General features: G+C 38.8%; 1 protein-coding gene across 1 annotated transcript in view; it reads left to right on the forward strand.

Annotated features, from left to right (window-relative positions):
• The first annotated feature begins 432 nt into the window (after window positions 1-432).
• Window positions 433-12779, forward strand: part of TAB2 (TGF-beta activated kinase 1 (MAP3K7) binding protein 2) — a 37413-nt gene continuing 25066 nt past the window's right edge. Inside the window, 2 exon segments of the mRNA XM_042781294.1 lie at window positions 433-534; window positions 9228-10728. Coding sequence (XP_042637228.1) covers window positions 433-534; window positions 9228-10728 — 1603 coding nt within the window.

Consider the following 12779-nt stretch of genomic DNA (forward strand, 5'->3'; position numbering starts at 1 on the left):
TCAGGCTATCCCTTAATCATTAAGAAAAAAAATAAATATTCATTCTCTCCTTTTAAAAGAATGTGAGAAGACAACTTTGACAGTACTTTCATGTTTGAATGCCTTTTGGCATAGTCATTATAAAGCATGCCAGCCTTTAGGAATTAGATAATATAAAAGTTTGCCATCTGGACTTACAAACTGACAAAACAGCATAACTATATAAAAAGACCTAAATAATATATTTATAGTTTATGTTAAATGTTAGGTGCTAAGTTACATACTCTATTGTATTGAAATTTTAAATCCCCAACAATATTTATGCTAGAATGAGTTCTCATTAAATTTTTTTTTTTCTTTCACAGAAAATGCTTGGACAGAAGAGATGAGTACTATTTCCACTAAGGCCTAGAATTGCCTACTGTACAGTAGTCCTGATCAGGCAGTATACGAATGGCCCAAGGAAGCCACCAAATTGATTTTCAGGTTTTACATGACCTGCGACAAAAATTCCCTGAAGTACCTGAAGTTGTTGTATCCAGGTGCATGTTACAGGTCAGTGTTCAATGATTTCTGAATTTATTAGCACAAACCCGGTATTTATTTTAAACATTGAAATAAAACTCTTTTAATTTATCTTTTTGTTGGAATTAGTGTGCTGTAATGAAAAGATACGAGCTTTGGTGTCCAGCAATCAGGTGGCCTTTGCAAGTTATTTAAACTCTCTGTACCCCATCTGAACTTCATGCCAAATGCCTCCTCAGAGAGTACATAAGAGGATTAAATTGATATTTAATCAATACTTCCTGAGCTGTGGGCTCACTTCCCTTCCCTCCCTTCTGTTTGGCCTGGAGAACTGTTTAAAATGCTATATCTTCATATGAAAGTGAGAAAAGCATTCAATAATGAATCAGGAAAACTCGGATTCTAATCCTACATGAACACCCCAAATGTAGTCTGCAAGTCATAGGCCTGCCTTGTACCTATCACTGAAATGAAAGACTGCACAGTGCCAAAGGTCCTAGTTCTGAAGAAAAAAATGTGTGTGTTTATCATTTTTATTTATGTTTCTATCATTAAGCGTCTGATAAATTTTACATTGTTCTTGGTATGCAGTTTAAAAACTCCATAATTTTAAATACTTAGTGATAGTTGTATCCATTTAATTAAACTGGAAATTTTTGTAACAAAAATTCTTTTTAGCTTGTTAAAATAAGTTATAAAAAGTATTTGGGGCTTAGTCAGAAGTGTTTACTCTTGACAAATGATATTGAAATTTGCACTAATACAAAATTTCCAAGAGGCTCCATATCTACATTGCTGCATTGCAAATGTAGTGACTATATTTTGTTCACACTCCTATTACCCTTGTCTGTACTTTTAATTGGTCTCCCTGCCTTCAGTCCTACCCCGTTTTGGCCTCTTGGATCCATCCTCCTCATTTCTGCCAAATTATCTTTCTAAATGCAAATTTTATGTCTCCATACCCTTCAGAATAAGGTCCATATGTCTTGGCTGAGGCTGTGATCTGGAATCCTGTCGCATTCTACAGCCTGATCTCTTGCCCAGTTTCTCCTCCACTTAGTCATCCAAACGTCTTGGCATTCTCCTAACATGCCTGGCTATTTCTATAGTAAGATGGTTAAGAGCATGTATTTTGGTGGTAAACAAACTTGTGTTCAAAATTTGACAATTGTTAATTGTTAATTAATTAGCCTCTCTGACCCTAATTTTTCTCAACTGTACAATGGAAATAAAAAAACTTCATAGAGAATTGCATATGATACTTCATGTAAAGCAGCTAGAAGGGTACCTCATTCATTATTGAGTGCTAAGTAATTGTTAGCAGTGAATACTCACAGCAATAGTAACAGTAAAAGGCCCATAATAATTATTTGATTAATGAATCAGTGTTCTGGTTACCTAGTGCTGCTCTGACAAGAATATATACCACAAATAGGATGGCCTTAACAAACAGTTTATTCTTATAATTTGGAGGCTTTAAGTCCAAGCTCCAAGTGCCAGGCTCTAGGGGCTAGGTGAAAGCCCCTCAACCTTGGGGACCAGCTCTGCCTTCTGCTCCCGGCCCACTGGAGTTAGAGGCGTTTCTTCACTCAGACAGCTGCTAGCTGCTGAGGCTGAGAAGCCCCAAGGTTGACAAGTAAAAAGGCACAGTCCCAGTGTTACCAAACCACATGGCAGGCTGTTAACGTAAGTCCATTGTAAGTCCCAAGGTTGGCAGAGCATAGCAGGCTGCTGAGCAATAGCACGGCTACACGAAGGGTCCAAGCGTGCCATAGGCTAGAGACCATTCCCAAAGTTGCTGCTTATATACAGGAAGCAGACCACATACCCAAAAGCCGCTACTCAGCTGCTCCCAGTAGATTCCACCATGGAGTTGATTACCAGTCATGGGGAATACTACATTCAGCTGCCCAGCCACTCAACCAGGCTAGCCAAGTTGACATACAAACATAACCCTCACAATCAGTAGTTCACATTTGTCAGTATAGGATATGAGAAGATAATGAAAGAGGGGGAAAAAGTGAGAAAGTGAGGTCAGAGTTAGAGAATGGGATGGAGCAGAGCAAGTGAGGAAAGGATTATCTCCCCTAAAGCCCAGCTCCCTCTTCCTAATTTTTCAAGTAGAATAGAATTCTGTGGTTAAAAAAAAACTATTCTAAGAGTGCTTGGTGAGTCACGGAACACTATTAAAGACAACACTGTAGATTCTTCAGTGTGAAGTTTCAAGAGACTTGATAGTGAGAGAGCTTTCCAGAGCACTTCCCTATGGCTGTACTACAGAGATCTTGAAGTATCTCACCTGGGAGTAAAACCTTGAACCTTTTGTAGAATTATTAAAAATATGTTCAAAAGAAGAATGAACTCTGTATATTCCATAGTGTACATAACCTTCAGGATGTGTTAAGTTAAGGACACAAGAGGTGGGGCGGCGTATATAGAAGGAAAGTAAGGGGAGGAATAAATAGAGATGTGCATTTTCCTCTGTTTGCATAAAAAACACGGAAAGGATTCAAAATATAGTTAATAAAGATGGCTACCCATAGTAGAGGAGCTCTGGTAGCATAGTGCCTAAGGCACTTGACTGCTAACCAGAAGGCTGGTGGTTCAAATCCACCAGCCACTCCTCAGAAAGAAGCTTGGGCAATCGTACTTCCGTAGTGATACTGCCTCGGAAACCCAAGGAGGGGTCGCTATGAGTCGGGGCCGACTCGACGGCAAATAACAACAACAACAACAACCCATAGTAGGGGAGCTCTGGTAGCATGATGCCTAAGGCACTTGACTGCTAACCAGAAGGCTTGCGGTTCAAACCCACCAGCCACTCCTCAGAAGGAAGATGGGGCATTTACTTCCATAGTGATACTGCCTCGGAAATCCAGGGAGGGGTCACTATGAGTCGGGTCCAGCTCGATGGCACGTAACAACAACAACAACAACCCATAGTAGGCAAGAGGGAACTGGCCTGCTAGGATAGTTAGGAATAAAATTTCTCAGTGTATTTTTTAAATAATGTTTTGATCTGTGGAAATGAATTGCCTATTCAAAAATAAAATAATTAAGCATGTTTTTCAGCTTTACCAAAAACTAGAAAGTAGATCATTTTTAATTCCTTTTGGGTACCCAGTAATAACCACTTTCACTGTGTTACTCCGATTTTTACCAAAGAAACCCCCAATGGCATGCTTAACAAAGTGGAATCTGTTTCTTTCAAATAAACCATGAGGCAGACCACAACCTTTTAAATTAAGTTCCTAATCATCTGGGCATTAAAGTAATGTGCTTTTTAAAAGTTGATGTAAAAAGAAATATGACAAAGGAATGTGGAGGGCTCCCCAGGGTATACAGCTTAGAATGCACCTCAAACTGGGGAAAGTAAGTATTTGTTAATTGTTACAAAAATACAGGTAACACAGCATTTGCTATTTCATCCTCCTTGATGTGTACCATTCAGTGACACCACTTACCATGGTTACATTGTGTAACCATCACTAGTTCCATTGCCAGATTCTCCATCACCATCAATAGAAACTCGGTGTTTCCTATAAAGGTAAATTAAGCTCTCTAATTATAGTATAAACATTTGCTTATTGGGTAACAGCCTCGCTTTTGGGGACTGCTCTCCCTTTTTCCGAGAAGCTGGACTGTATGAAGAACAATGTGGTATCAGGATTGGAGGAAGAATCATTAACAACCTGAGATATGCAGACGATACAACTTTTGCTTGCTGAAAGTGAGGATGACTTAAGGCACCTACTGATGAAGGTTGAAGAATACAGTCTGCAGTATGGATTACATCTCAACATAAAGAAAACAAAAATCCTCACAACTGGACCAATGAGCAGCATCACAATAAATGGAGAGAAGATTGAGGTTGTCAAGGAATTCACGTTGCTTGGTTCTACAATCGATGCCAATGGAAGGAGCAGTCAGGACATTAGACGACGTGTAGCATTGGGAAAGTCAACTGCGAAGGAACTGTTTCAAGTGCTGAGGAGCAAGGATATCTCATTGAGGACTAAGGTGCGCCTGACACAAGCCATGATATTTCCAATCGCCTGGTATGCATGTGAGAGCTGGACAATGAATAGGGAAGACCGAAGAAGAGTTGATGCTTTTGAGTTGTGGTGCTGGCGAAGAATGCTGAAAGTACCATGGACTGCTAAAAGAACTAACAGATCTGTCCTGGAGGAAGTGCAGCCAGAATGCTCCTTGGAAGCAAGAATGGCCAGACTTCGTCTCACCTATTTTGGTCATGTTGTAAGAAGGGACCATTCCCTGGAGAAGGATGTCATGCTTGGTAGGGTGGAGGGTCGACGAAAGAGGGGGAGGCCTTCAAGGAGATGGATTGATACGGTGGCTGCAATGATGAGCTCAAGTATAGCAGGGATTGTGGGGTTGGCGCGGCATAGGGCAGTGTTTCGTTCTGCTGTGCATGGGGTCGCTATGAGTCGGAAATGACTCGACGGCACTTAACAACAACAACAACAACTCCCTTTTTAATTGAGTCGGCTTCTGTCCTTTCTCTTGAGAGATCTCCCTTTAGTATACTGGTCCAGAACTTTTTCTAAGTGAAAAAAACACACATAATGTATTAGAGTTAAATGCTCCTGCCACACGGCCGTCTCACACTGTACATTTCCTTCTTAAACAGCTTGCTTCTAAGAACAGACGTTATCTGTCCTCTGTTGTTCTCATCTTGACTTGATTTACTGCTTGGGTCCCTCTCTTTGGAACTACTTACTGCATTTCCTTGTGTTACGGATTCTCTAAGATAGCTATATTATTAACCAATGTAATTTGTATCTTTAAAATTTATTTTTGTATTTGGTATTCTTAATTTAGGAGTGTGAAAATATTACATAGTTGGCACTTTGGTTCTTTTGAATTGAATTTTCTTTGGTACTTTTTAAAATATAAACCTCTAAGTGTAAAATTTACTACTTTATATATCTTTTCAGGATAATGTATTAAATAATTTTCATTCAGTATTTGTAAAATGTGGTATTTAAGTGACACCACCTTAATTGAAGCTTGAAGCCTTCTCGGGTGACCTCCACCCATAGTCTTTATACATGTTTCTGTGATGGCACCTAGGAGTCCCTGAGTGGCACAGACGTTTAAGTGCTCAACTCATAGCCCCAAAATTGGCAGTTCGAATCCACCCAGAACCTTAGGCAGGCCTGGCAGTCTGCTTCCAAAGATCACAGCCTTGAAAATCCCAGGGAATAGCTCTCTGCTCTGCACACATGGGGTCTCCATGAATCGGAATCAACTCGACAACAACATAAGGTCACCCGTCGTTTTTCTTATATTTATTTGTGTACATAGAAGAGGGTTTTATTCCTTTCTACTTGTCTAATGGATATTCAGTACATGTTGGTTGAAGGAGTAAGTGAATGAGAGTTTGAAGATGATCACAGGGTACTTTGTGATACTGTCTGTAACTTCTGTGTGCAAAGAGATTGGGGGGATTAAAAGGAACTGGAAATGATGATACAAGTTCTGTAGCTAGGAAGGGAATACAGATTTGTGCCTATTTACAACAATAGAAAATATTTTCAACCTTTTTGTAAGCTAACGTTCCACTCCTTTTGATGCACTTAAAGGAAGTTCTCAAAATACAGTTTCCCACTAAAAGTAACTAGGACTCCTTTGAGAAATAATACCTATCAGGTCTAAGGTAAGAAGTGTGTGAGATAAGCTTGGACGTCTGGTCATTATAAGAAAGCAGGGAAGCTATGAAAGATGTCATGTACACAGGAGCCAACCTGAAGGGCCTCTAAACAGTGATATGGCTGCTGAAATCCTTTGATGAGTCAAGCTGACAACATCTGAAGCCACAATCAGTTTTAAGATCACAAAGAGACGGGCAGATATTACGTGGCCCCTTGTGAGATGCACAAGAGGCTTGGAGGAAGACTTTGTAAATACGAGCATCACACTTTTAAAAAGGAAGTATGGAATTTGACTTGATGGGGAATGTACATTTTAATGTTGCATTGTTGGCAGAGAGGATAGAGGAAGATGGGATTTCTGTGAGTTAATGGCTAAGAAGGGAAAAGAATATATGAGGAAGATCAGTAAAGTTGGAGGTTTGGTGGTATAGTGCTTAAGGCATTTGGCTGCTAACCAGAAGGTCGGTGGTTCAAACCCACCAGCCGTTCCATGGAAGAATGATAAGACAGTCTGCATCTGTAAAGATATACAGCCTTGGAAACCCATTGGAGGTCGCTATGAGGAGGAATTGACTCAGTGGCACAGTGAGTTTGGAGGGGTTTTTTGGATGAATAATATTAGTCTGAAGCAGAAAGCACCTATTAGATTTGGCAAAAGACTGGGCCTGCCTACAATGAGGAGTAATCAGTTAATGAAGATTGTGATCAATTTTTAAATTTTATTTCAAAAACTAGTATATGTCAGTTAAAAGGTGTGAGAAGAATAAAAGAATTTTTATAGCATTGAACATTTAAATTGTTGGTTATTCAAAGTCAACCCTTACTTGCCAATGTTTCCTTTCATGTTACTTGTTCTTAACAAGACTTTAAGATGCCTTTTTAGTCTACTAAGATTTTATCTCGTATCAAACTACCTGTAGACATTTTGACTTGATAATTCATTTTTGATGTCTGACACTGTCCTCTTTCTGTCAGGCTCCTAATCTTCCAGTCCTCTCTGAACTTTTCTCTCTCTTGGACAAATTGCATTGACAACTTTTGTAATTCATTTCCACTGTCAAATCCTCATTGTTTCATGTCTTCTAAATGGTCTTCTTATGAAAAGGTTTTCCCTTTCCTGATCATCCCAAGCATCAACAGACTTCTCTAGAATACCCTTTAAGTGTTTATTTCTGTCTGCTTACCTTGAGTGATGCTCCCCATTGCCTGTAATAAAGTCCAAACTCTAGTGTGACTCAGGATTTTCAGAATCCTCCATTATTTAATCCCAGTCTGATTTTCCACCAATTTATTTAACAAAATTTCCAAAATGAACCTTTAACTCTAGCTATATCTGTTCCAAAATCCTTGTTTGAAACATGCTTTCTTCTTCTTCATCCTCCTCCTCCCCCTTCCCCTCCCCCTCTTTTGTAACTTCATTCATGCTGTTCCCTCCACCAAGAATTCCTTTTCTCCCCTATCCAAATCTTATATGTACTCTGAAACCCATCAGGCCATACCTTTCTAGTTAACCCAGTCCTGTCTACAGTGGCCTAAAATTTTAACTCTCTTTATTAAACTTCATGCCACCTCTTATTTGGCACAAACTTACGTTTTGATAGTTACCTTCTCAAGAATGCATAATTTGTCTCCCTAGTTGAATTTCAAGCTTTTCTAGGGGAAAAGTTAGGCTTTATATGTCATTGAATTTTCCACGGCCTTGCACAGAATGCTACCCATATTACATCTCCTCGGTAAATATTTTAATGAGTGATCTATAACTAGTATTTAGCAGTCTCTTTAGATATGAACTAAATTATTCTGGAGGCTACCCGAAGAGCCTAAATTTCATACATGTATAGGAGCTCTGGTGGTGTAATGCCTAAGGCATTTGACCGCTAACCAGAAGGCTGGTGGTTTAAACCCACCAGCCACTCCTCAGAAGGAAAATTGGGCAATCTACTTCTGTAGAGATGTTACTGTTGTTGTTATGTGCCGTCGAGTCAGACCAGACTAATAGCGACCCCTCCTTGAGTTTCCGAGGCGGTATCACTACAGAAGTAGATTGTCCAACCTTCCTTCCAAAGAGTGGCTGGTGGGTTTGAACCACCAGCCTTCTGGTTAGCAGTCAAGTGCCTTAGGCATTACACTACCAGAGCTCCCTCTGTAGAGATACTGCCTCTGAAATCCAAGGAAGGGTCGCAGTGAGTCAGAAACAACTTGACAGCAGTGAGTTTGGTATCAGTTTATGTGAAATATATATGTATAACTCAAAAACCAAACTTGCTGCCATCGAGTCATTTCTGACTCATAGCAACCCCCACTGGATTTCTGAGGTAGCAAATCTTTACGGAAGTAGATTGATTGCTCCATCTTACCTCCATGGAGTGGCCTGTGGGGGTTGAACCACCAACCTTCTGGTTAGCAGTCAAATACCTTAGGCACTGTGCCACCAGAGCTCTTTATATATGTATATAAATATGTATTTTACGTAAGTTAAGAGGAAGCATTGAGGAATTAAAATGACTTTGGTATAGATTGTATGTTTAAATATTTTGATTTAAATATTACAAATACAATTTTTTAAAAATCATTACTTTAAAAGAATTTATATAGCATTTGAATATAAGAACTGGTAGAATGTTTTCTTCCAAATACTTTTAAAATTTTTTAATTATATCATTAACTTCTTTTAAAAGTTTAATTTTACAGTATTACATACTTAAAGTTGAATAATTACCTTTTATTTGATGTTCAAATTATATTGTTCAATTATGTGACAGTTTAACTTTATTTCATGAGTCCGTTTTACTCTAAAATAGTTTCTAAAACAGAACAATTTGTTTCACTTTCAGTTATTGTTAGTCAGAAAGATTTTCCATTACTGGTGAGGAATTTTAATTCAATCATTTGCATAAAAATAGTTCTTTTCAAATAAAAAGTTCAGCTACATCTGTTAGAATTGTATTAACCCATCCTTTGTTAATCACATGTTATTTTAGTAGTGAAGACAGTATAAGCATTAATTTCTGGTTATTAACGTAAAGCTGCTTTTATTTTGTTTTACAGAATAATAATAACCTGGATGCCTGCTGTGCAGTTCTCTCTCAGGAGAGTACAAGATATCTTTATGGTGAAGGAGACTTGAATTTTTCAGATGATTCTGGAATTTCTGGTCTACGCAATCACATGACTTCTCTCAACTTGGACTTGCAGTCACAGAATGTTTACCACCATGGAAGAGAGGGAAATAGAATGAATGGAAGTAGGACTCTAACGCACAGCATCAGTGATGGCCAACTTCAAGGTGGTCAGTCCAATAATGAACTGTTTCAGCAGGAGCCACAGACAGCACCAGCTCAAGTTCCTCAAGGCTTTAATGTTTTTGGAATGTCCAGTGCATCTGGTGCTTCAAATTCAGTACCACATCTTGGATTTCACTTAGGCAGCAAAGGAGCATCTAACCTGTCTCAACAAACTCCCAGATTTAATCCCATTATGGTAACTTTAGCCCCAAATATCCAGACTGGTCGTAATACTCCTACATCTTTGCACATACATGGTGTACCTCCACCTGTACTTAACAGTCCACAGGGAAATTCTATCTATATTAGGCCTTACATTACAACTCCTAGTGGTACAGCTCGACAGACACAACAGCATTCTGGCTGGGTATCTCAGTATAATCCTCTGAACCCTCAACAAGTCTATCAGCCTTCACAACCTGGTCCCTGGACTACTTACCCTACATCTAATCCTCTGTCACATACCTCAGCCCAACAGCCAAATCAGCAAGGCCACCAGACCTCTCATGTCTACATGCCCATCAGTTCACCTACTACACCACAACCACCAACGATTCATTCATCTGGTAGTTCACAGTCTTCTGCCCACAGCCAATACAACATTCAGAATATTTCAACAGGACCTCGAAAAAACCAGATTGAAATCAAACTTGAACCCCCACAAAGAAACAGTTCTTCAAAATTGCGTTCCTCTGGACCTCGAACCTCCAGCAGTTCCTCTTCAGTCAACAGCCAGACCTTAAATAGAAATCAGCCCACTGTTTACATAGCTGCCAGCCCCCCGAATACTGATGAGGTGATGTCCCGTAGTCAACCCAAGGTCTATATTTCAGCCAACGCCGCCACAGGAGATGAACAGGTCATGCGGAATCAACCCACCCTATTCATATCCACAAACTCGGGAGCGTCTGCTGCCTCCAGGAATATGTCCGGGCAAGTGAGCATGGGTCCTGCCTTTATTCATCACCACCCTCCCAAAAGCCGAGCAATGGGCAGTAACTCTGCAACTTCTCCTCGAGTGGTGGTCACGCAACCCAATACAAAATACACTTTCAAAATTACAGTTTCTCCCAATAAGCCCCCTGCAGTTTCACCAGGGGTCGTGTCCCCTACCTTTGAACTTACAAATCTCCTGAATCATCCTGATCATTATGTAGAAACAGAGAATATTCAGCACCTCACGGACCCTGCTTTAGCACATGTGGATAGAATAAGTGAAGCACGGAAATTGAGTATGGGATCTGATGATGCTGCCTACACACAAGGTAATATTAATACTAAAAGCGAGAGAATTTTCCATGCTGGGTTTATTGATGTACTTTTGATTTTATAGTAGAAATGGGCATCTGCATTATTATTTCATCTTTTACTGATATTTTTTAAATGTTGCCCCAAATGGTACGAACATCGAGACTGTCCATTTAGATTTTTAGTTTGGACTTATTCTCCTGTACCTTGAAGTGTGAGTAATAGAGCTATTAAATCTTCACTCTGGACTCTGGAGGGTTTATAACACTTGTCTCTTACGTTAATCCTTTACCTGTACTTATGCTGCTTTGCTTGGAAAATTTCTGCAAATAAAAATCCATAAAAACACATAATAAGAAACTTATAGTTGACTAATACAATGAATTTACCTTCTTTGGCCAGATTTTTGAAGCATTAACAATGAATTCTCTTTTTTATTTTTATAGCATGACATTATACTTAGATCAAAGTCTAAATTGCTTCATGGGTCCTAGAATAATTTAACCCAAAAAAGAAATGTGAATCTGTTGCTTATGCTTGTCTCTTTCACTCTCCGTGAAATCTCAAGTTAATGCAACATTCCTTTTTAATTGGCATTGTGAATAAGAAAGGTGGTTTTAAATCTCTTTCAGTTGATTATCCTTTTCTGAAACAGACTAGTTGTTACTGGCATAATACTAAATTATATCTGTGTTAACTCAAGTAGAGACAAATTTTTTGCTATATTTAATTCCTTAAATAATTGAATCTTCAGTTAGAAACTGTTTGGTTCATTCAGATCAGAAAGTGGAGGATAAGTGTTTATTTTCTTGAATGTTGATGAAAGTTTGTAGATTAATCATGAATCCTTTAGAGCAAAGACATATCTTAGTGATATTTGTATCCCCGGTGAATTGTTCCAGGTATAGCTTGGAAAATATTCCAAGGTCATCCCCATTCAGCAGGCAACCCACTCACTATCTCCAGTAGCACTTGTCCTTTTAAAAAAAATTAGTATTTAATACACTGACTTTACTGCTGAGTTTGTTAAAGGAGTCTGAATGGTTTATGTTTTAAATGGCTATATTCTAGTATTTTTCAAGTTTTCAGAAAATAAAAATGCCCAGGCCCCAGCCCAGTCAAAGTCTCCGAATGGTGAGACATAGGCTCTTGTGAGTTTGGCTGTGCATGTGCGTGTGAAAGTTTCTGGGTGATTATAATCACATTAGAATTGTTAAAACTTACTTATTTTTCATAAATTGGTAACTGACTGGAATCATCTTTGCTTAGTTTCAGCATTACATGCATTTTAATATACCATTATTTATTCCACTGATTTTTTAATTGCTTTTTTCTCAATTCCTCTCTCCTTCCCTAAAAGTAGTAGATTTCATATATTTAAACGTTCCTTAATTGGAGAGTACATTTTTTATGAAGATAACTTGATAAGGAAATTTTCCAGTGAACTAGGCATAAGATACTCATATTTAACTAGAATGTGAGAATAAAGTAGTGCCTAAACTTGCTGTCTTGTCTGTCATTACTGTGGTGGCTTATGTGATGCTATGATGCTGGAAGTTATGCTACCAGTATTTCATATACCAGAAGAGTCACCATGATGGACAGGTTTCAGCAGAACTTCCAGACTGAGACAGACTAGGAAGAAGAACATGACAGTCTACTTCCAAAAAAAAAATGGCACTGAAAACCTTCAGAATAGCAGAAAGCTGTCTAGGTCCTTAGATAACACTGTCTGATACAATACTGGAAAATCTTAGAAAACAAGTGAAATGTTTTCTGTTAGAGTACCAGAAGATGAGTCCCTCAGGTTGGAAGGAACTCAAAATACGACTGGGGAAGAGCTGCCTCCTCAAAGTCTACCTTAATGATGTAAATGGAATAAAGCTTTTCATTTACTAATGTGGCATGACTCAAAATTAGAAGAAACAACTACAAACGTTCATTAATAATTGGATTGTGGAATATACAAAGTATAAATAGAGGAAAATTAGGAATTGTGCAAAATGAAAGGGAACACACAAAGATCCATATCCTAAGCATTAGTGAACCAACTCATAGCGACCCCTCC

The sequence above is a fragment of the Orycteropus afer genome, unplaced genomic scaffold (genome assembly GCF_000298275.1).
Source record: "Orycteropus afer afer isolate SDZICR_OR568_19922 unplaced genomic scaffold, OryAfe1.0 scaffold00101, whole genome shotgun sequence".
NCBI lineage: Eukaryota > Metazoa > Chordata > Mammalia > Tubulidentata > Orycteropodidae > Orycteropus > Orycteropus afer.